Source organism: Diabrotica undecimpunctata, chromosome 6 (assembly GCF_040954645.1).
Source record: "Diabrotica undecimpunctata isolate CICGRU chromosome 6, icDiaUnde3, whole genome shotgun sequence".
In the NCBI taxonomy this organism is placed as follows: Eukaryota; Metazoa; Arthropoda; class Insecta; order Coleoptera; family Chrysomelidae; genus Diabrotica; species Diabrotica undecimpunctata.
The window spans coordinates 91,637,286-91,658,586 of NC_092808.1; the positions used below are offsets into that span (position 1 = coordinate 91,637,286).

At 33.3% G+C, this 21,301-nt stretch overlaps 2 protein-coding genes across 2 annotated transcripts in view; one reads left to right on the forward strand and one right to left on the reverse strand.

Annotated features, from left to right (window-relative positions):
- The window catches only part of LOC140443550 (coiled-coil domain-containing protein AGAP005037), a 1,206,743-nt gene that overhangs the window by 873,446 nt on the left and 311,996 nt on the right, over positions 1-21,301 (forward strand). The gene's annotated exons all lie outside the window — the stretch shown is intronic.
- Naam (Nicotinamide amidase) overlaps positions 1-21,301 on the reverse strand; it is a 67,409-nt gene that overhangs the window by 8,775 nt on the left and 37,333 nt on the right. Inside the window, exon 3 of the mRNA XM_072534871.1 lies at positions 7,020-7,391. Within this exon, the coding sequence (XP_072390972.1) occupies positions 7,020-7,391 (372 nt within the window). The remainder of the gene's footprint in view (positions 1-7,019; positions 7,392-21,301) is intronic.

Here is a 21,301-nt window from a genome sequence, read left to right on the forward strand (position 1 = left end):
TTTGATAAACGTAGTCGAATTTCGAGTTTTATTCGAGAATCACAAAGCAGTTTTTTTATTTTTTCGAAAGATTTTCTGGCCTGTTCTATTCTCGATCTTATTTCTAGATCAGGATTTACTCTGCTATCGATCCAACATCCCAGGTACTTAAATCTATTGACCTGTTCTAAAATGTGCCCATTTATTGTGCAAGGTTGAGGTACGTTTTGGTTTTTTCGGATTGACATCACTTTGGTTTTTTTAATGTTTTTCATAACAAATTGCTCACAGGTCGAGTTGGTCTTGTCGATGAGTCGTTGTAGACCTAAGTCGGAATCCCCAATTAACACTGTATCATCGGCGTATCTGATACTGTTGATATTTACGCCATTAACATTGACTCCATCCTTGGAATCCTCCAATGCTTCTTTAAATAGAAACTCGGAGTAAAGATTAAACAGCAGAGGCGACAGAACACATCCCTGTCTAACTCCCCTCCTAATTTCTACTTCTGCTGATGTGGAACCTTCGATCCTAACTCTGGCGTTTTGGTTCCAGTACAAGTTTTTTAAGAATTTGATGTCTTTTCCATCTAAACCGACTTCTTGCAAACGTTCTAATAGTAGGTCGTGTCTTACTCTATCAAATGCTTTTTCAAAATCTATAAAGCATATAAATATATCTTTCTGTTGGTCGTAGCATTTTTGGGCGAGAACTAGTAAACTGAACAGGGCTTCTCTCGTTCCCATGCCGGCTCTGAATCCAAACTGATAGTCTCCGATGATTGTTTCGCACTTTCTATAGATACGATTTTTAGTAGGACTTTTAATGCATGACTCATAAGGCTTATCAGACGGAACTCATTGCAGTGTTGTGGGTTTGGCTTTTTTGGTAGTGGGATGAATATTGACTCCAGCCAATCTTGGGGTATTTTACCTGTATCATAAATGCAATTGAATAAAAGGACAAATATTTGATTAATTTTTACTGATTAATTTTAACGTTTCTGGGTATATTCCGTCTGGACCTGAACTTTTATTTGTTTTAAGATGATTAATTGCATTTATGATTTCAGATTTCAGAATTGTTGGCCCTTCGTTGTTATTTTTCAATCTTGGTTCTTCTCGTATGTCGTGAAAAAGAATTTTAATATAGTTTTCTCATTCTGTCAGTTTATCTTCCGTTGATTCTAGCAGTTTGCCATCCGTGTTCAGCATGATGTGAAAATTCCTTGTCTTGGTAGTCGATGTAAACTCTTTTACCTTTTTATGTAAATTAAAAAAATCGTGCCTTTGTTGTAGTTCTTCTATTTCCACGCATTTTGTTTCCAGCCATTTCTCTTTTGCTTCGGTTATTTTTTTTCGAATTATTCTATTTAGTCTTTTGTATTCTCCGCCCTTGTCATTTTTTCCTTCAGATTCTCTTCGTTTGTTCATTAATTGTAAAATCTCTTCTGTCATCCATTCCTGTTTGTTATTTCTAGGTGTTACTTTTAGATATTTTTCCGTTACATTGTTCATTTGTTCTTTAATAGTTTTCCACAGAACGTTTATGTCATCGTACTCGATAATTCTATTGTGGTCGATATTTCCTAAATTTTTGTTTAATTCTGTTTTGTTTTCACTGTTTTGTAAAAAAAAGCAGTTTAATATATTTAACAGTATATTTATATTTAAGCTCATTTTAGAGTTTTATTTCTGACGAATAAACTTCAAATTATTTCAGCTCAGGTTTAGTTGACGGAAGTTAGTTTACTTTTAAATTAAAGCCGTGTCGTTCGAAGAAGAAATGCTTTCAAACTTCGTACTTAGTTAAGGAAATACTGAACAAAGCCATAGATCGCTGAGAAATATAGCAAATCCATCAAGTGTAATAATCTTAAAAGTTAAATTAGTTGGAGGATCGCGTGAATTTATATAATAGGTACATTAATACAGTCTCAAGTTTTGTTGAAAAGTCCTCTCGTAAACTTATATGGCGGTAATAAATTTCAAGTTGGTTCATTTTGATTTCGTGTAGCTGAGCAATTGTAGTTGTCAACATTTAAGAAGTTTTCAGTCTGTCTTCCAGAATATTGGGCGCCAATTAAGAATAGTGGAAGAAATTATAATTAATTACAAATTAAATGCTGGCAGTATTCTCGCATTTTGTTTGAAGGCAATTAGACTTTTATGTTGTCTTTTACGATTACAACCGAATAATGGATATAAATAGGAAAATTCTTGATATAAATTAATGCTAGGGAGGTTAATAAACATAATAAACACTAATCCCTATTATTTTTAAATTCTTCTTCATATTAAAGATGGATTGTGCTATTTCGACGTTGAAGCAATATTCATAAAGTAGATTAGTTTTCCAAGGAGACGTTTCTGCCGTTTTTTTGTTTAATATTTCATTTTTGTCTATTATGTTCAAATATTTTAACCATTATTAACTCTTTGTTTTCACCACTAGACTATATCATGTATGTAAGTCTATATTTTAGTACCTCGTCTTGTTAGTCTACTACGGCCTTTTAAACTGTTCATCCTAGCATATCTAAGATTTTTCCTTATCTAATTAATATATTCTATTCTATAATAGTCGAAATACAGGGCGAACAATCACAGGCATTTGAAACGCATGTTGGGCTGCGACAGGGAGATGCGCTGGCGTGTCTCCTTTTCAACATAGCTTTGGAAAAGGCGGCCAGGGATGCCCAAATAGACAGCAGAGGAAACATTTTTAATAAATCATCCCAAATTTTGGCATATGCAGATGATGTTGATCTAATTGCCCGCACAACACGCAAGCTAGAAGAAATGTATACCACCTTGTAAAACGCCTCAAAAAATATGGGCCTGCAAGTAAATGAAAATAAAGATAATGGCATCAACACCCAACAATAGAGCCAGAAACATCGGCCACCAATTCACGGTTGATAATTCTACCTTTGAAGTGGTGGACAAATTCACATACTTAGGCTCCCTGATCACCAAGGAGAACGTCATGACGGAAGAAATCAAGCGAAGAATAATCCTAGCAAACAAATGCTATTTTGGACTGAGTAGACATATGAGAAGCAGAAACTTAAGCCAAAAAACCTAAATAACCATATACAAAACCCTTATACAAGCAGTGTTGACATATGGGTCGGACCCATGGACCATTTCCAATGCAGATGAAAATCTCCTAATTATATTTGAACGAAGGATCCTGAGAAGAATATTTGGTGGCATCTGTGAAAATGGTGTTTGGAGAAGGAGATACAACTACGAGATATATCACAGATATAAACATATATTTGGTGGTAAAGACGTAGTATCCTTTGTAAAAATAGGAAGACTAAGATGGGCAGGACATCTGGCAAGATCACAGCAGAACAACCCTCCTAGAAGAATCCTTATGTCACAACCTGTGGGAATTAGAAGTAGGGGTAGACCAAAACTCAGATGGAGGGATGGTGTAGATGAGGATGGTAGACAAATAGGCGCAGCAAACTGGCAACAGTTGGCAATGGATAGAACTGACTGGCGTAGTAGACTTGGGAAGGTCGAGGCTCTTTTATAGGGCTGTAGCACCAATGATGATGATGAATTAATATATTCTACTTTTTGTGTATTTTTATCTGGAAATTTAGATTGGCTGGTGATTATTCTAGGAAATGAAGAAGCGCATCTCAAAGTCACAAAACCCACAAATATGAAAATTCTACAATAATGACAAAAGTGTATTTTCCTTATATGAAACGGACTATCTAAACCTAAATGGAGCTCAATAGTTGAAAATACAGACACCGATTAGGCCATAAGCTATGTCAGATTCAGATTAGGCCATACTAACGATATTCGAAAAAACTCCAGCTCATGACATTTGTCAAGTCAATATTACTATTTTTTTCCCACCTGAGCACGTCTTACGCAAAGGATCTCCGTTATCACTGAAGCTGTAGCTTATTGTATTTGCTACCCATTGTTGTTTCCTACACCCAGTCTAGAATTTTTGTATCCCGTAGAAGTTTGTATAGGTCTTTTACTTGGTGTGTCCTAAATATACCAGGTTCTACTCTTGACCGCCCATATATTTTTTGTCTTTTGTGGCCAAGCGCCTCGCAATTCTATAATACATGTTTAAGAGTTTCTTGTTCTTTATCACAGAAGTTACGGTATCCGTTGTAAATGCCTACTTTATTCAGAAATTCTTTTACTGGTGCATACCCTGTCAACATTCCTGTTACTGTTCTTAGTTTGTTCCTGCCAATATGGAGCAATTCCTCTGTTTTTTTGTACATGGTCCACCAATGAAGATTTTTCTGTGTTTGGTTGAAATTCTCTCCTAATATCACTCATAACTCTCTAATTCCGTCCTCCACAGCCCTACGTAATGCAGCTCTTGGCACTCTCAGAGTTATAACCGGTCCGCTTGATGCGTTCGATTTTCATTTTGCAAGTTGATCTACTTTTTCGTTGCTTTCGATGCCCTGGTACCCAGACAAGCTCAATCTTGTTCCGGTCTCTCAGTTTATTCAGTTCTTTGATGTAGTTCCACACCAGCGTGAACGTCACTTTCTGACACGCCTTCAATATCGCTTGACTGTCAGTCAATATATGTATATGCTCCTTTTAGAGGCCTCTCTCATTTATTTCCCTTTGTCTGTATCCCAGATCTTACCATGTTGGTTGTGGTACTCCTTGTTTCTCCATACATGCCAGGCTGGAAGAGACACCCTGTATGAATTCTTAAAATTATATCTTTTTGTCATGTGATTGGTTTCTCATTAAAAATGTCCTTTATCATAGTCCTTGTGATACTCATATTCCCTGTCTCTTCATTGCAAAGTTTCAGTAATTGTTTTATTCTGACGGCTTTCCGTCAGGGATGGTGCCCTGACGGAAATGCAAGGTAGGCATGCCTCCATAGCTGCTGTTTGCATAGCACCAGCTATCCCCATGCTCGCAAGTCTTTGCACCTTGCTAAGTTTTGCTTTTGCAGCTGTTTGATGTGTCTTAGTCCACCACATCGTCTCTGCATAGGTATTGAGGGATTAATCACCATAGTGTATACCCAGTGCACCATGTCTGGTTTTAATCTCCATTTTTTCTCATACACACGCCTGACCCTCATAAATATTTTAACTGCACTGCATGTTATTTTTTATAATTGCCAGTTTCAGGTAAGTTTCCAGTCTAATATAACCCGAGATACTTTATATTACTGTTATTCATACCCTAATGGAATATGGAAAATACAGTAATCAGACATAACAATCAGCAATATTTTCAATGATTTAAAACCAAAAGTAAGTGATCAACACTAAAGAATTATTTAAATATTTTAAACTAAAAATTATGAGAAACAAGCAACTCCTTAAAAGCGAATATACATTATTCATTTTGTCTGTGCATCTCCAGATGTAATATTTGACAGTACCATAGTAAATGTGTTTATACTTAAATAAATAAATTACAATATGCATGGCAGAGCTCTTTGATATCAGTTTAATTATTGATACACATTGGTTGTTTTTTAATATTGTTTAATATTGTGTATATGTACAGTATTTTTCCAGCCCTTAAAATTTTTGTGAGTGTTACACTAAGACGTGACTACACTATCTCGTAGAGTGTTTTTATTACATCTTAGTACGCCGTACATAAGTTCCCACGTTATATAAGACCTATTATATTATTTGTATTTCCTAATAAAAAATTTTACATGAGTGTTTTCAAATCGCCTGGAAAAAAGGTATAAAATATCAAAACGTCCAGATTTCACTAGATTGTTAGTTTTGTTATTGCGATAGCTGGTGATACGGTTGTGTGATCTATAAAGTTTTAACGCCAAGCTACTTACACGTCACTATGTCACCAATCTTCCTTCTTGATAGTCTTTTTGCCGACGAGGTAAGAAAGGGATTCGACCTGTGGATCAGTGCCCTTTCTTTGTTTAGAAACACATACCGTAAGATTTAACGAACGTCTTAAACCTAAAATTTTGATAATTGAGTACGAAAAGATATTTTATAACGATATAACTTTTTGTATTGTTTTATTGACGATATAACTTTTTTGAATCATATAATTAAGTATGTTAATGTTAATAGTTTTGCTTATGTAATTCTTTTATATGTTTTCTGACGATTTTAGTCCTGTATAAATCTTGGATGAAGATTTATTGGCGACCAATCTTTTGCAGTTTAGCTGTATTCAGTATTTTTTGGCTTTTGTAGGTCAATCTGGTATCTATTTATTATATATTTGTTATCTATCCAATATTCTTATATTAGTCATATCCCTACCCACTCCAATGACGCTCCCGATTTTGAGTAACGAGACCTTTGTAATGTTTCTGTGCACTTATTATCACCTGATCTTTTTCGCTTTGGTTGCCTGAGCTGATTTTCCTTACAATATGAATTATGTCCAGTATACATATTTTATTATAATTTGAGCATCTTTCTAAAATCTGTATATTTTTAAAATTGGGTTTATGTTATAGGTAAAATATTTGTTACTGGACTGGAAAATACTTTCTATGTACTTAAGCCATAAAAGTGACTAATGTTTATCGTTAGATCAGCAAACTTAAACCAAAAACCTTCAAGCGATTGAATGGTATACTTAGATTGGATATTTTAAAAATGGTCCTTAAAATATTTATCATGAGAAAAAAGAGCATAATATTCACTTATAACGTAAGATTTGTATATTTTTATACAAAATACGATCAAGTAGCTTGTGATTATTAACCTGTTTAAGATTTGAAAGAATAATCACCTCAGGTCAACGTGACAGATCCCATGGTGGGGTCAAAATTACACTCTACTGAAGTGGTTACTTATGAGACAATAGACTTTAAGACATTTAAAATCCAATTGTAATATGTGTTATACCCTAATATAAATAACAACTATAAGGAAACTAGGTTAAAATACAAGTTTTCATGTAAAACTAAATGTGTTAGGAAAAGTATACTACTTTCATATTTCAAAGAGATATTTAAAAAACGTGACAGTACCATATATGTTAATGATTTTAGTTTTAAAAAATCGTATTTACCTTCAGGTCTTTGTGTAGCTCACTACCCCAAGTATTCTGCACACAATGTCTTGGCCATAGTCTTTGGGTCATTGGAGGATCACCCTCGAATACTACCGTATCATACATTTGCACTTTTTCGGGATCGGTAATAGGACTACTTTCATGTAACTTTCTCAAATTTATATTGTCGATGAATGACACATGATCACTAGGATGCCAGTCGTACGAATAAAATATGGCATCAAATTCTATGGTATCCAGAAGACTGTTGATTGGTGGAATAATTTCTTCGGGATTCTGCTTAGCTGGACAGTTTCGGATGTCTAGAGTTCCACAGATAAAATCATTTTGGACGTCAATTACTAGGATTGCTGAGATGGGTCGCACAATCTAAACAAAACATATTTTTTTTTAAATCGGTAATAAAAGTTTCACTAAATAAAATTTCTATTTGAACAAGTCTTATCTGTTGATCATTTAGAAATGGCAAAATAAAAGTGGCTAAAAGTAGCTTAATCTTTCGTATTAACAACTCATGGTTCAGGAATCAGAAAGGCCCTATTTAGTATAAATGTACTTACACCAAGGCTGCTTGGATGTAAACAAAGAAGTGTACGTTTAATTTATCGATTATGAAAAAGCATTTGATAAAATAACACATGACCAAATCACGTTTATTTTGAATAAAAAATAAATATACCCTCGTGATATTAAACTTATCTAAACCTTATAATCAAACAACTCCTCATACACAAAGAAAATAAGGACTGGTCGTAAAAGCAACTCCCAAATAATTCATGTTAATATATAAAGTAATGTTATTGGAAAATGTGGTAAGGCATGAATATAATAAATTTCGAAAATAGCGGGGAAAATATTCGGCACTTACAATAATACAAAACATTTTTTTTACAAATTTTAATCTTTACAAATTATTGTACCATACATGTGATCTAGATTACTAAGAAGTTAATTTAATACCGATACACTATATGCTCGAAGGCATCGCTGCTCAGTCCGGATCGATTATGGGCGATCGTTAATAGAGGTGAAAAACAGAAGAAAGAATATATAAAAAACAACAAAAAAGAAATAGGGAAGAGAACAACTCTTCAAAAACAGGACGCCACGGTGTTTAAATATTTAAATCACCAAAAAAAAAAGAAATTATAACAAGAATTTGTTATAATAACACATCACACAATGTGTGAGAATTCGGCCAATTTGCACGCACGTAAAAGATAGTTACCTATAAATGAATATGATAAACTGATAGAATCAATGATAAATTAACTAGGAAAGAGTACTGAAATAAGGAACTTACTAAAAAAATATTGTGGGCGCCAGGAAAGTATCAACGTTACTTCCCAACGTACCTGATGTTGCTGTAAGGTCCACAAGGAATCTACGTTCCTATATTTGGCTGTATACCATATATTAAAAAATTAATTAAAATCCTTTGTAAAAGGTATATATTTTTAAAAACCCAAACGGGCTGTGTTAGACAAAACGTTTTCGGAATACATCATTCCATCATCGGTGTCTAGGAGTACATGAATGTAGCCACTAAATATATGGGTAAAAACCCGTTAACAAATAATTAGTTATATTTGTTCGACATTATATCTTATAAATACTTATGATGTTAAAGTTACCGTTGGATTAGGTAACATGGCGACATATGACTCCACGTTGAAGTTGCAAGTCCTGAGACGGTGTGTCTACGAGGACTTTATGGAAGCAACTGATTGAAATGACAAATATGTACCTTTTACAAAGGATTTTAATTAATTTTTTGCTGTAAGGGTTGTCTTAATTAGTTTTCAAAAACGAAAAAAGGTTCTAATAAAACATATAGTATGTACAACCCAATTTCATTTCTGCTTAGACCTATTATGTACAGTTAAAACCTAACTTTTGCATATAAAAGAACCCCTAACTATGAAAAATAACCCTATCATCTAATATGTATATCTCTCCTACTAGAAAGAAGTATTTCTACACTTCGGTTTCGATTAAAAATAGAACATCAAGTAAAATGATATATTCGAAAATAATAATAATAATAGCTCTCGGGTTAAATATGTATATAAATACCTGACATACGAGGGATTATGGGGGCATTAAAGCTTTCCCTTATAAATAGTTACTATTTATGATAATAACGGTTAATTATTATTACATGAAATGACAGTTCATCATTACTAAAAAATAATGCCTTTAGGGGGATGTTACGTAATAAAATTGAAATATGTAAATGTACCAAAAAAAATATTATACAAACAAAGAATATTATTGTTGAGGTCTTACGATCGATTTCGGGCCTCTAGTATGGACGGCATTGGAAGAGCTCTTTACCAACTCAATTCTGGTGAACGAAACAGACCAAATCCTGGTGAACGAAAACCAAAGCCCAACGAAAAAAATTGATAAATTTTTAGGTCCCGTGTGACTTCTGTTCTCCCAAATGATTTCCTGTAAGATTTTCCAGTATGTGTGTGTGAAAATAGTGAGACGGCTAAAAAATAGACCAGATTCTGTTCCGTTTTCATTATGTTTGAAAGTAGAAAGTGAAAAACCAAGGTTTTTCATCTTGTATAAAGATAAAGTGTTTACCCAAAAGTTGATTTTTATGAAATTTGCTGGGAGCTAAGGTAGATTAAAACAATTATCTGAGTTTTGGAATAAAATATATGAGTTCAATGAATAGGAAAAATAATAGATTATCAGTGCAAAGGCCGAAAAATATGATATAATGAAACAACTTTTGGCTGGTGTATAAAATTTAGAAAAGGATGTTTCAAAGTGGCTGCTTATTAAATGTTAAATTTCGACTTACCGGGTTAATTATGGATTTCAGCAAGAAAAAACAAACCAAAATAATACTTATTCCCTAATAAAAATCAAATAACTTTTTCTCTAAATTTAATACTTTTTCTTAACTTAAAATAAATTCTTGAAAACTTAATCACATGAATTAACCCGCCATTCCAATTGACTGTCTTTCTAAAAGTGATGATTTATCCCAGGGCAGTTACAAATCTTTCGTTTCGCGCATACTACGCTCTAACAACTATATGAATTGTGAAATACCTAAGTAGGGAATACGAAATTCCAAGTTTCTAAATAGGTAATATGGATTTCCTAACTCTTAGTGATTATAAATGACTATTTATTTAATTTTAAATTATAATTAGAAAGTGACGAACTGTTACAAAATGGGATGTTTACAAACCAAAGAGAAAAGTTTAAATATCATAAAAATGAAAAATGTGAAATTAACCATATCAAAATATATTTAAAACATCTTATTTAATTTAAGTCCACTTTGCAATGGATTAAGTATGTGTTTAAAATAATAAAAACATGCAATTTAGTTAATCCATTTCAGTTCAAACATGTTTAAAATAGAGACTGCACGAAAATATTAACATTAAAAATATTTAATAATGCATAATGAAATATGCACTATAATAATATATAACAAAAAGCTTTTAAATATTAAACTCTATCTCGTAACTCAATTCAGTCTCTTGGGTTTTTATATAAACTTTCTTAACTTAAAAGTATCATCACTCGAATTGTCTTAGAATATAAGGAGAATATACTCACAATAATTTAAATATAAATAAATAAATATTTAAATATTATCACATTAACTGGATTGTGGCTTCGGCCCAGAATAAATGGGTCCTTTCGTCCGAACTGACACAAAGATGACCTTCGAATTAGGAGAATATTACATTTCCAATGAAACAAACTTGGTTTCTCAAAAGGGATAAAGGTTGCCTCAAAAATAGGATAAAATTGTCCGAACAGGATAAACTGGGACTCCCAACGGGACTTTAACCAGATAAAAAAATATAAATTTGATATGCGACAAAACAAGGGACACAAAATTAATCATTTATACAGAAGTAAAACACTTCAAATTTGTATCTTGGTATAAAACATTTAATTTAAAACTTTTTAAAAGTGTCGTCCAAAATTTACAGGTACATAACGTAACGTTTTCGATCTAGTTCAGATCATCCCCAGTGCCTTCTGTTTATACTGGAACTAACACTAAAATATGTAGTAGCGGTGACATCAATATATGGTTTTACATGTTTAAAACTTTAAATTCTAATGCGACCCTAGGTCGATGACAATGGATAAAGATTTTAATACTTAGAGAGCAACATGTTTCTTTGCTCGACTTAAACAAGTGGTTCTTGTCAGTTAAAACGACACAGACTGTGTGAACAACGGAAAAATTAAATAGAGTTGGAAAGGTGTGTCTTGTATAAAAAAATATTTAAATAGATAAAAGTACTGTTAGTTAGTTCTGGGTGGGCGAAATTGAGCCTTGATTACGAAACTTTACTTGGGAAAAATCTTTTTCTTGGCGTGCCATATCAGAGTTACCCGACGTTAGCGATCACCATTGCGAAGGCTTCTCGATCTTCTGCCACGTGGAATAATTGTCCTGCGTTTGATATCTCAGTCCATTCACGAATGTTTTTTAACCAAAAAACCTGTTTTCTTTCTACACCTCTACGGCCTTCTATTTTGCCTTTAAGAATCAGTTGTAATATTCTATATTGATTTCCTCGCACTACATGTCCCAGATAAAACATTTTTCGATGTTTAACAATCTTTAGCAATTCTCTATCTTTGTTGTACCTGCTTAGTACTTCATCGTCAGTTTTTCTTGCTGTCCAAGATATCTTCAGCATTTTCCTATGAATCCACATTTCCAATGCTTCATTTCTGTTCATAAGTGATACTTTTCGTGTCCACACTTCTTCTCCATACAAAAGTACAGGCCAAATATAGCACTTAACCATTTTTTGTCTTAGTTCTAAACTGAGATGATTATTGCAAAGAAATGTCTTTGTTTTCATAAAAGTAGTTTTATTAATTGCTATTCTTCGTTTGAAGATCGCTAAAGATTAAAAATATGGTTTTGTTTGAGTTTATTTTAATGCCCATTTCCTCTCCCACTTCGTGAATACGATCAAGCCGAATTTGGACCTTCAATATTCTCTGACAGAAATAATGTATCGTCCGTACGTAGTGTCTGATGACACAATATCTCTGTCATCTATTCCTATATTTTGTATCATAATTTTACATGCTGTACTGTATCAAATGCCTTTTCGAAGTGAACGAAGCATGCAAATGCCTTTTCTTTGATCACGACATTTTGTAATAGACATCATCATCAACCTGTATGCGTCCACTGTTAGACATAGGTCTTCCTCTGCTATTTCCATCTATCTCTGTCTTGTGCGACTTGCATCCAGTTATTGCTAACACGGTTCAGGTCGTAAGTCCATCTAGTTGGTGGACGTCATCTGCTCCGTATCGCTTCTTGCCTTGGTCTCCACTGCACAATACGTTTTGTCCGTCGGTTGTCTGATAATCTGCCGACGTGTCTTGCCTATTCCATTTTAACGACCCGATTTTTTCGATAGCGTCTGTTGTTTTTGTTCTACGACGTATTTCTTCGTTTGCGCTTCGGTCTCTCAGAGAGGCACCCAACATTTGGTGCTCCATAGCCATCTGAGTCACGCGAATCTTATTAACTACCTTTTTTTTGTGAGTGTTAATGTTTCCGCTCCATAAGTGAGTACAGGTAACACACATTGGTAAAAGATTTTCCTTTTGAGACATATGGGTAGATCCGATTTAAATACATAGTTTAATTTACCAAACGGTATCAGCATTGAACAAGTAATGGAAATAAAGTACCTGGGAATTACACTCCTAGCTATGGAGACCTGGACAAAGAAGTGAGAGATTAAGTACAAAAAGCAAATAGACTGACAGGATGCCTTAATAACACTATATGGCGAAACAGACACATTAACACTGAAATGAAGTCCAGGATTTATAAAGCCAGTGTAAGACCAATAATGACATATGCCTCAGAAACAAGACCCGACACAGTCACAACGCAAAGGCTACTGAAAACGGCAGAGATGAGAGTACTGCGAAGAATTACAGGAAATATGCTGAGAGATCAAAAGAGAAGTAAAGACATTAGAAGAAAATGTAACGTACAGTGTATAAATGAATGGACACAAAATAGAAAAAAGAATGGAATAACCACATAAGTAGAATGGAGGAGACTCGTGTCGCCAAAATAGCAAGAGATAAGTCACCAATCGGCAGAAGAAGTATCGGACGACTGCGTAAAAGATGGAGTGACAACCTTCCATAGAGGTTTTAATCCGCCAATGAACAAGCAGAATTGCTTATAAAGAGGAAGAAGAAGAAGAAAAGAATTTACCAAACGCTGCCCAGACTAATCCTATGCAACGTGGGAGCTCACATGTCTGGTTATCTCTGGTTTGTAAAAATTTTAGTTACATATATACTGAGTATTTTTATAAAATTTAATAAAACAAACGAAAATTAGACAAAATACACAATTAGACAAAAATTTATAATCAGCTTTTGGACACGTTACGTTATACCATAATATATAATATCAGAAATAATTTGGACGTTGATTTAAAATAGAAATTGAAATATTACGACAAAAATTTCAAATTATCTATTTTCCGTTCTTGAATCTTCAGTATAATTTTTTGGTCGTCTATTTTGGTGGCCAATTGACTCAGGCTCAATTTTCAGTCAGGTGTAAGTTATATAAAACGTATTCAGGTGGCAGACTGTAACTACTGTTTTTGTATTTTACTAAATTGAAGATATTTTACTATAGGGCCAGTCCTGCAATTATCTTTGAATTTTGTATTTCCAGAAAAACAATACCCTTTCAACTGCTAATTAATTATGGTAATTATGGAATTATTGAACCTATACAGAAATATTTTTAAAACTTTACAGGGGAGTTCATGACTAAGTCTTACCACTAAGTCAGTTGTCAATCAGTTTCTGTCAGAAAGGTAACTCCAATCTTTGCTATATCTCTTTTGATATTTGCCACAGTTTTAGTTAGTTTGTAGAGTTTTTAGAGAATTAGTTTCTCAGAATTACTAACTACCAATGATTAAACTTAATTGTTTTATTTTTAATTTTATGACTGTCATTAACGCAGTATTGATTAAAAAAATTTTCGTGTCCAACAATCAATTTATCTAGTTTAATTAAAACTGACTGTAAAGTAATACTTTTCTGGTAAAAACCGCATTTCAATTAAACAAATTGATTAACAGTTTTTTGGCAAACTACCCACCATGCAGACAAACTATCTGGTAATCTGTACCACTTTTTTAAGTGGTATTTAGGTCGTTAGCTTTCCCGCGATAATATTGATTGCAGCCGCTATGTGAGAAGGTTCATACAATTTATAATGAACTCCAATTCACCCCTAATCGCAGTTCTATTAACCAGGGTAATTACGTTTTATATGTCGAAGGTTAAAGCTGATATCAGCCGTGCATGAAATTTGATTGAATAGGGTTTAAGTTGAGGGAAACGTGTTGTACACTTTGTCATTAACTTAGGAAAGATTGATTATACATTGACTACAGTATTAAACTACTCTGACTACACGTATGTACCACTAGTAGTTACAATTTTAAATTAAACTTTTTTCTCAACATATTACAAATGTTTTTATTTATTCACAATTTGGTATCTACTATCGTACCATATTTTATCTATTTTTAGACATAAGCCGCGTTAGTCTCTTTAACTTATCTTTATTATATGGATCCTGCATTTTGTCTGAAGATTATCTGCACATTTCATATATCATCCTTTTGTCGAATAGTAGAACCGTTGATTGAATAACCCTATTCAATCAACGGTAGAACCTAAAAATTTCCATTTTAGTTTTAAAACTTGTTCTGTAACGTCTATGGCATTTGCTGCTTCCCTAATCCAATCGGTTATTATTCAATGTTTATGTTTTATATGCTTGATATATTATGCTTATTTTTATGTTTGATCTTTTCCTTTTGTAATGTTTTATCTTTGTAGTGCCCAGACTTGTAAAGTACAACCTAAAACAACTAGTACTTATACACTTGCTACATATTTTCGTTTTAAGATGGGTGTACATATTTTATAATATAATTTAATTTTTAAACGCAAGTCAATGTTATCCGCTTTAAATTTCTGCTATTATTTTAATTGTTAAGATTTGTTCCAATCATATTATATTGAGGTTTTGTTATGTTTTATTTTATAGTTTTAGAATTGTGTATATATTCAGCGTCTTGTCGATGCTTTAAATATTTTCTGTTTATTTTATTACCTCGTATCGCCTCTTTAGAAGAATTTGTTGAAGACGTCTCCAATAACTGCTTGAACTGGTTTGGATGTTATATCTTTTTGTATATTCTGCGTAATCTGCGTAAAGATACATTTTAATATACTAATAAGGGGTGTCGACTATTTTTTAAGAGATTTATTAAGATCCAGTGTTCTGTAATATCGAATAAACACTGTAGGGTAGGAAAAATTTTATTTTATTTAATTTTAATCAAATTTTAATTAATACTTACATCCATGAGTTTCTGAAGTTAATACTCTTCTTCTTGTTGTACTGCCTATCCGTTTCGGATGTTGGCGAAAAACTGCGGCTCTGAAAATATTTGTGGTACGTACGTAGATTTGTCAGCCAGGAAATTCTTCGCCTTCCTGGCCATCGTTTTCCTTCTTCTTTTCCTTGAAGAATTAATTGCAGCAATCCATATCTTTCGCTGTTCCTCATGATGTGACCGAGATATTCAATTTTGGCTGTTTTTATTGTGGTTAGCAACTCTTTTCCTTTTTGGATTATTAATAAAACGTCCTGGTCAGTAACGTGTTTGTATAGGATATCTTCTAGATTCTACGATAAAGCCACACTTGGAAAGCCTCAATTTTCTAACGGGTAGCGTCTGTGAGAGTCCAGGACTCAACTCCATACAACGGTGTAAAAAAGATATAACATCGTAGTAACCTGATTTTTATGGGTACTGATAAATTGTAGCATTTGAATAGCTTAGCCATTTTTTGAAATGTAGATCTTGCTTTCTCTATCCTAGATTGTATTTCTAGGGAATGGTCCCAATTTTTATTGACGTTCGTACCAGGGTAGGTGTATGTTTTTACTCTTTCTATTGGTTGACCATTCATACTGATTCTTTCAATTTGATGTTCCTTCTTAGAGATCATCATACATTTTGTTTTCTTAGTGTTCAGTGAAAGTCTATATCACTTCTGTGATTCTATTTATTAACTTCTGGAGGGCTTCATAACCGTCAGCGAATACCAGCGTGTCATCCGCGTATCTGATTTTTTTTTATTTAATAAAACTCCAACAGGAATCTTATGATTATTGCTATCTGATCATTCACTCTGATCAATAAGCAAGTTAGTTCTATATACAAATATTACAAAAAACTTATCTAAGGTTACATTCAGCAATATTCCTTAGGCTCTAATACATTATAGTACTACTAGCTAACGTGTACACTTTAGCCGCGATTTGCTCTGCTTTTTCACTTTCACTCACTTATAGCACTAACTCAAACGGCTTCGTTCTCTTAAGTCTTCTTATCTGGTTGGCGTTGTCTAGGAGTTTGATGGTCTCGACATTCACGTGGTTCGAGAGCCTTTGTTCATGACTCTCGGCAAACTTACTTATTGTCTGGATAACCGTATCCATCTGGAGGACTCGATGAAGATCACAGTTTCTTAAGTACCATGGAGCGTTAACGATGTTCCTTAATAATTTATTCTGATATCGTTGTATAATTTGGATGTTACTTTCTTTTGTACAGCCCCATAGCTGTATCCCATATGTCCATATCGGTCTCCGGCGTATCTGATGTTATTGATACATTCTCCGCTAATTCGAATTCCGGTTTCAACATCTTCTACTGCTTCTTGAAAAATTTCCTCTCAGTATAAATTAAACAGCAGGGGTGATAGTATACATCCTTGTCGGACCCCACGTTTGATTTTGATATCGTCAGATTCTCCTGCCTCTGTACGGATAGGCGATATTTTATTTCAGTAAAGATTGCTAATAATTCTTAAATCACAGGTGTTTATTCCAATATTTGTTAATATCTCCATCAGCTTGTCGTGTTTTACTGTATCAAATGCTTTATGATAATCAATGAAGCATGTAGAAATACTTAACAAAAGAAAAATAAGTAACAAGAATAATGGACACATTAAAATGCCCTTGAAAACACTTAATAAGTTTGTTATCACATGTTAATTTGTGTTAAGCAAAAGATGTACGGTTAGTGTCATATCTATTGTAGTTTCTTCTTCTTTTGGTGCCTACGCTATGCAGCGTGTAGGCTTGCGTGCTAGTTAGATTATAGGTAGGTATCCTTCTTATTCTCTTCTTATTACTGTACTAATATCAGGTATGCCACACCAGTTTCTTATGTCTCTGAACCAAAAGCGTTGTTTGTGACCTTGTCCTTTCGGACCTTTAATTTTGGACATTAAAATGGTTTTGATGTACACGAAATGAAATTATAACACTAGCACAAGAACAACAAGGTTTTAGGTCGGGAAGATCATGCACCGATGCTATATTTATAATGAGGCAAGTGCAATAGAAATCATTAGGATAGAGCAAACCGTCATATCTATGTTTCATGCACCTTAAAAACGCATTTAACCGGGTAAAATTAAAGGACGTTATCCATTTATTGTACGCAAGAGAGATACCTCTAGGAATAATCAAAACGATCGAAAATATCTACCAAAACAGCACAAGAAAAGTAAAAGTAGAAAAAGAACTAATCGACCATATTGAAGATGACAATGGAATAAGACAGGGAGATTCCCTGAGTCCCTATTGTTCAACCTGATTATGGATGAAATAATAAAAAAAAGTAATAACTAAAAAATTATACCAAATGGGAGAAAAACAACTTAAAAGAATCTGCTATGCAGTCGACGCAATACTGCTTTCTCAAAGAGAAGACGATTTACAACGTATGCTGCACCAATGTAATATAACCGTCAGATAATTTAACATGTTAATTTCCCCAAAAAAGAAAAAATGTGTGGTTACAACAACAAATTTACTAAGATGTAAATCGGAGCTGGAAGGTCAGATAATAGAACAAGTGATGGAGTTTAAGAGTGAAAGATCAAGTGAACAGAGCAAACAGAGCCGCAGGCTGCCTGAATAAAACAATATGGAGAAATAAAAATATCGGGAAAGAAATGAAAAGCAGAATTTACAGAACAGTCATCACACCAATAATGATATACACGGCAGAAATACGACCTGACACTGAGAGTACAAAAAAAAATGTTAGAAACAGCAGAGATGAAAACACTTAGAAAAATTGATGGTAAGACACTATGGGACAGATCTACAAGTACAGCTATACAACATAGATGCAAGGTGAAGAACATCAAGAACTGGGTAAGAAATAGGGAGCGATCATATAAGCCGAATGACAACAAATAGAGTAGTAAAGACTAAAAAAAAGAAAATGGTTTTTTGAAGATTATATTTATCGCCTCTTACAATATGGCCTAAATATGAGATCTTTCACTGTTTAGAAGCTCTTTTGGGTATTAGCTCTAAAGTACCGATAATCTATGCGACTTTCCCCCAACGCACAGTGGGACGAATTGCTGAAAATGTGTCCAAAAGTATAAATGCATATTAAATTGGATATGCACGTGTACCTAGTATAAGATTTTCGATCTTGTTGATTACGAATTTTTAAAATTAAAAAATTCAAAATGGCCGATCCAATATGACGGACCAAATTTCATATATTTTGAATTATTTAGACATAAAAAGGTAGTGTAAAGACAATTTCTTTATATTCTCTAAATATCTATCTCCTCTAATCTTTGTGGCTTCTATAACGATATTATCTTCTCACGGAGCTTTATTTCTTTTCATTTTCTTTAGTGCGTTTCTTATTTCGTTTGCTAATATAGTAGGCATCAATTCCGTTCCCTGGTTGACTAATCTTTTTTCTGAATTTTTTAACTTTTCTGAATTTTTGTATAATTCCACTACTCTAAGTAATTCATCTCTATTGGTGATGATATTTATATCTCTATCCTTTAATTTAATTATTTCTTTTTGCATTTGTCAATTATCTCCTTTGAACTTTGAGACTCTTGTTATTTTCAATCGTTTGTTAGATTTGTTCACTTTTATACTTTCGGTTGTCTATCTTGATACATAAATAATACATTTTTGTATTCTTTTACTTATCTCTCTAAGCTCATGGTATTTTTTGCTTCTATTACTTAGTATTTTTCTCCTCTCTTTCATTAGTGTCCAGGCCTCAAGCCCATATAAAAGTGTAAAGAAAGTGTAACATGGAAGCATTCTTATCCAGAGCATTATATTGACATTGTAATTAAAGAAAAGTTTCCTTATTCTGTTAAAAGTTGACCATGCAATTTCAGTGCGGCATCTTATTTATTTATAATTGAGGTTATTTCGAAACAATTACAGACTCAACTAGCACAAAGAAGGCCAGAAGAGGAGGACATTTAAAGTAATTTCTCTTGACGATGATCAAAACAAAAAGCTAAAATGACTCATTTTTGATGTAAAATTTATAGTTCTCTTTAATACTTTTTGATTACAATAACGTGAAATATTTTGCTCGTTTTAATCTATTAATTTTTCCAAGAATAAGTTATTCAAGTGTGCTATTCAGTTTGTAGGATACTTACTCCTGACACTGTTGACATAATTATGTCTGATAAAGTACAAAAGAAGAATCAAGAACTTTAATAAGTTCTATATAAAGTTTTTATCAATATCGCTCCTACTAATAATATAAGGAAATTAATGAAGTGACTTTAATAATACGAAATTATATTAAAGATAATCCCGAACACTGTATAAGTAATCAGTATTCTGGCTTGACAACTCTGTGTGGGTCCTAGCCTCCTCAAGAATTTCCCGCCAGTCGTCCCTATCCATCGCCTTCCTCCGCCAAGCACTTATTCTCATATTTCTTATGTCTTCATAAATGTTACCAAGGAATCTCTGTTCTTTTTCTTCGGAGAACCTTTGGAGTACGGAGATTATTTTACTTACTTAGATTACGATGATGGGTCAAGCGTGATCCATTCTCATTTTATTTATAAGGGTGTTTTAAATAGTCAATATTATTAAACAGTATCTTTAATTCAACAAAAAACAAAGACATAAAAATTATAATCCTAAATTATTGTATTTAAATTTTTTAAGATGGTTCACCATCCTGGCCTTTTTGGCAGTAGTTGCATTTAATTTTGACAATATGGACTTCTTCGCGTTTTGAATGAGTATTACAAACGAATCTTTTACATATGCCACACCTTTTTGAATATTTATTGTCACTACCCCTACAAGAATAACAACAACCTCGTTTTGTGGCAGATTGCGGCACTTCTATTTGCTTTTTTACACTAACACCGGTGGTCTCTATTGCAGCGATTACGGATTTATGGTACCCGGTGGGTTCTTCTTGTATTGCTTCAGCTCTTCGTTTTAATTGTTTTCCAAGCTCCTCCAGAAATAGTTTTCTAAATTTTTCATATTCCATAGAACGAAAGCATTGGAGCATAAAATATCCAAAAAGTTAAAAAATAACGTAAGGGCCATCTTCTGGTTGCTCTTTTACATGTGTACTCTTGGATCAATTTATCCAAAATATCCACTTTTGGTTTTGTAAAAATAATCTTTGGTTTAAACTTTTGGTGGATTCCTGTTCTAGTACTCGAACGAGTAAGACGTGTGCCAAGTACAATTAAAATCGAGTTTGCCTTATCGGTAGTAATTAGTGTTTAATTTAGATTTAATAGTGTAATTTCGAAAAGTGATTTCTGGACAAGTTTTGTACGTATTGCTTTTGTTATATTATTAAATCATATAAATTATATTAAATTTATACAAAGTGCATACCGGAGACTGGTTTTACCAGTCTGCTGGTTCTTGCTGGCCATCCAATTCAATGGATTTTAATACAAATTTGGATAGCAAAATTAGTTAAAGAAGAGAAATAAAACGAGGTTACTGTCTGTATTTACATGGACAGTACAAATATAAACAATACTCCTACAGTTTCTACCTTAACAATGGCCCTTCAAACTGCTACAAACAACATTCCAACAACTACACCTCTTTCATACGTAACCGCTGCAAAATCTACACCGAAACCATCTTTTCCAAAAAAAGAACAGGCGATAGTTCTTCACGCAGAAGAAAACCTTAAACTTCTAGACTACGTTAAAGCCATTGGTGACATCATCGGACCAAAAAATATTTCCTTTGCATCCAGAATATCTAACAATAGGATCTGCATATATCTAGTGAACTCAAATCTCGTTGATCAACTTCTGAAATCCCATCCAACCGT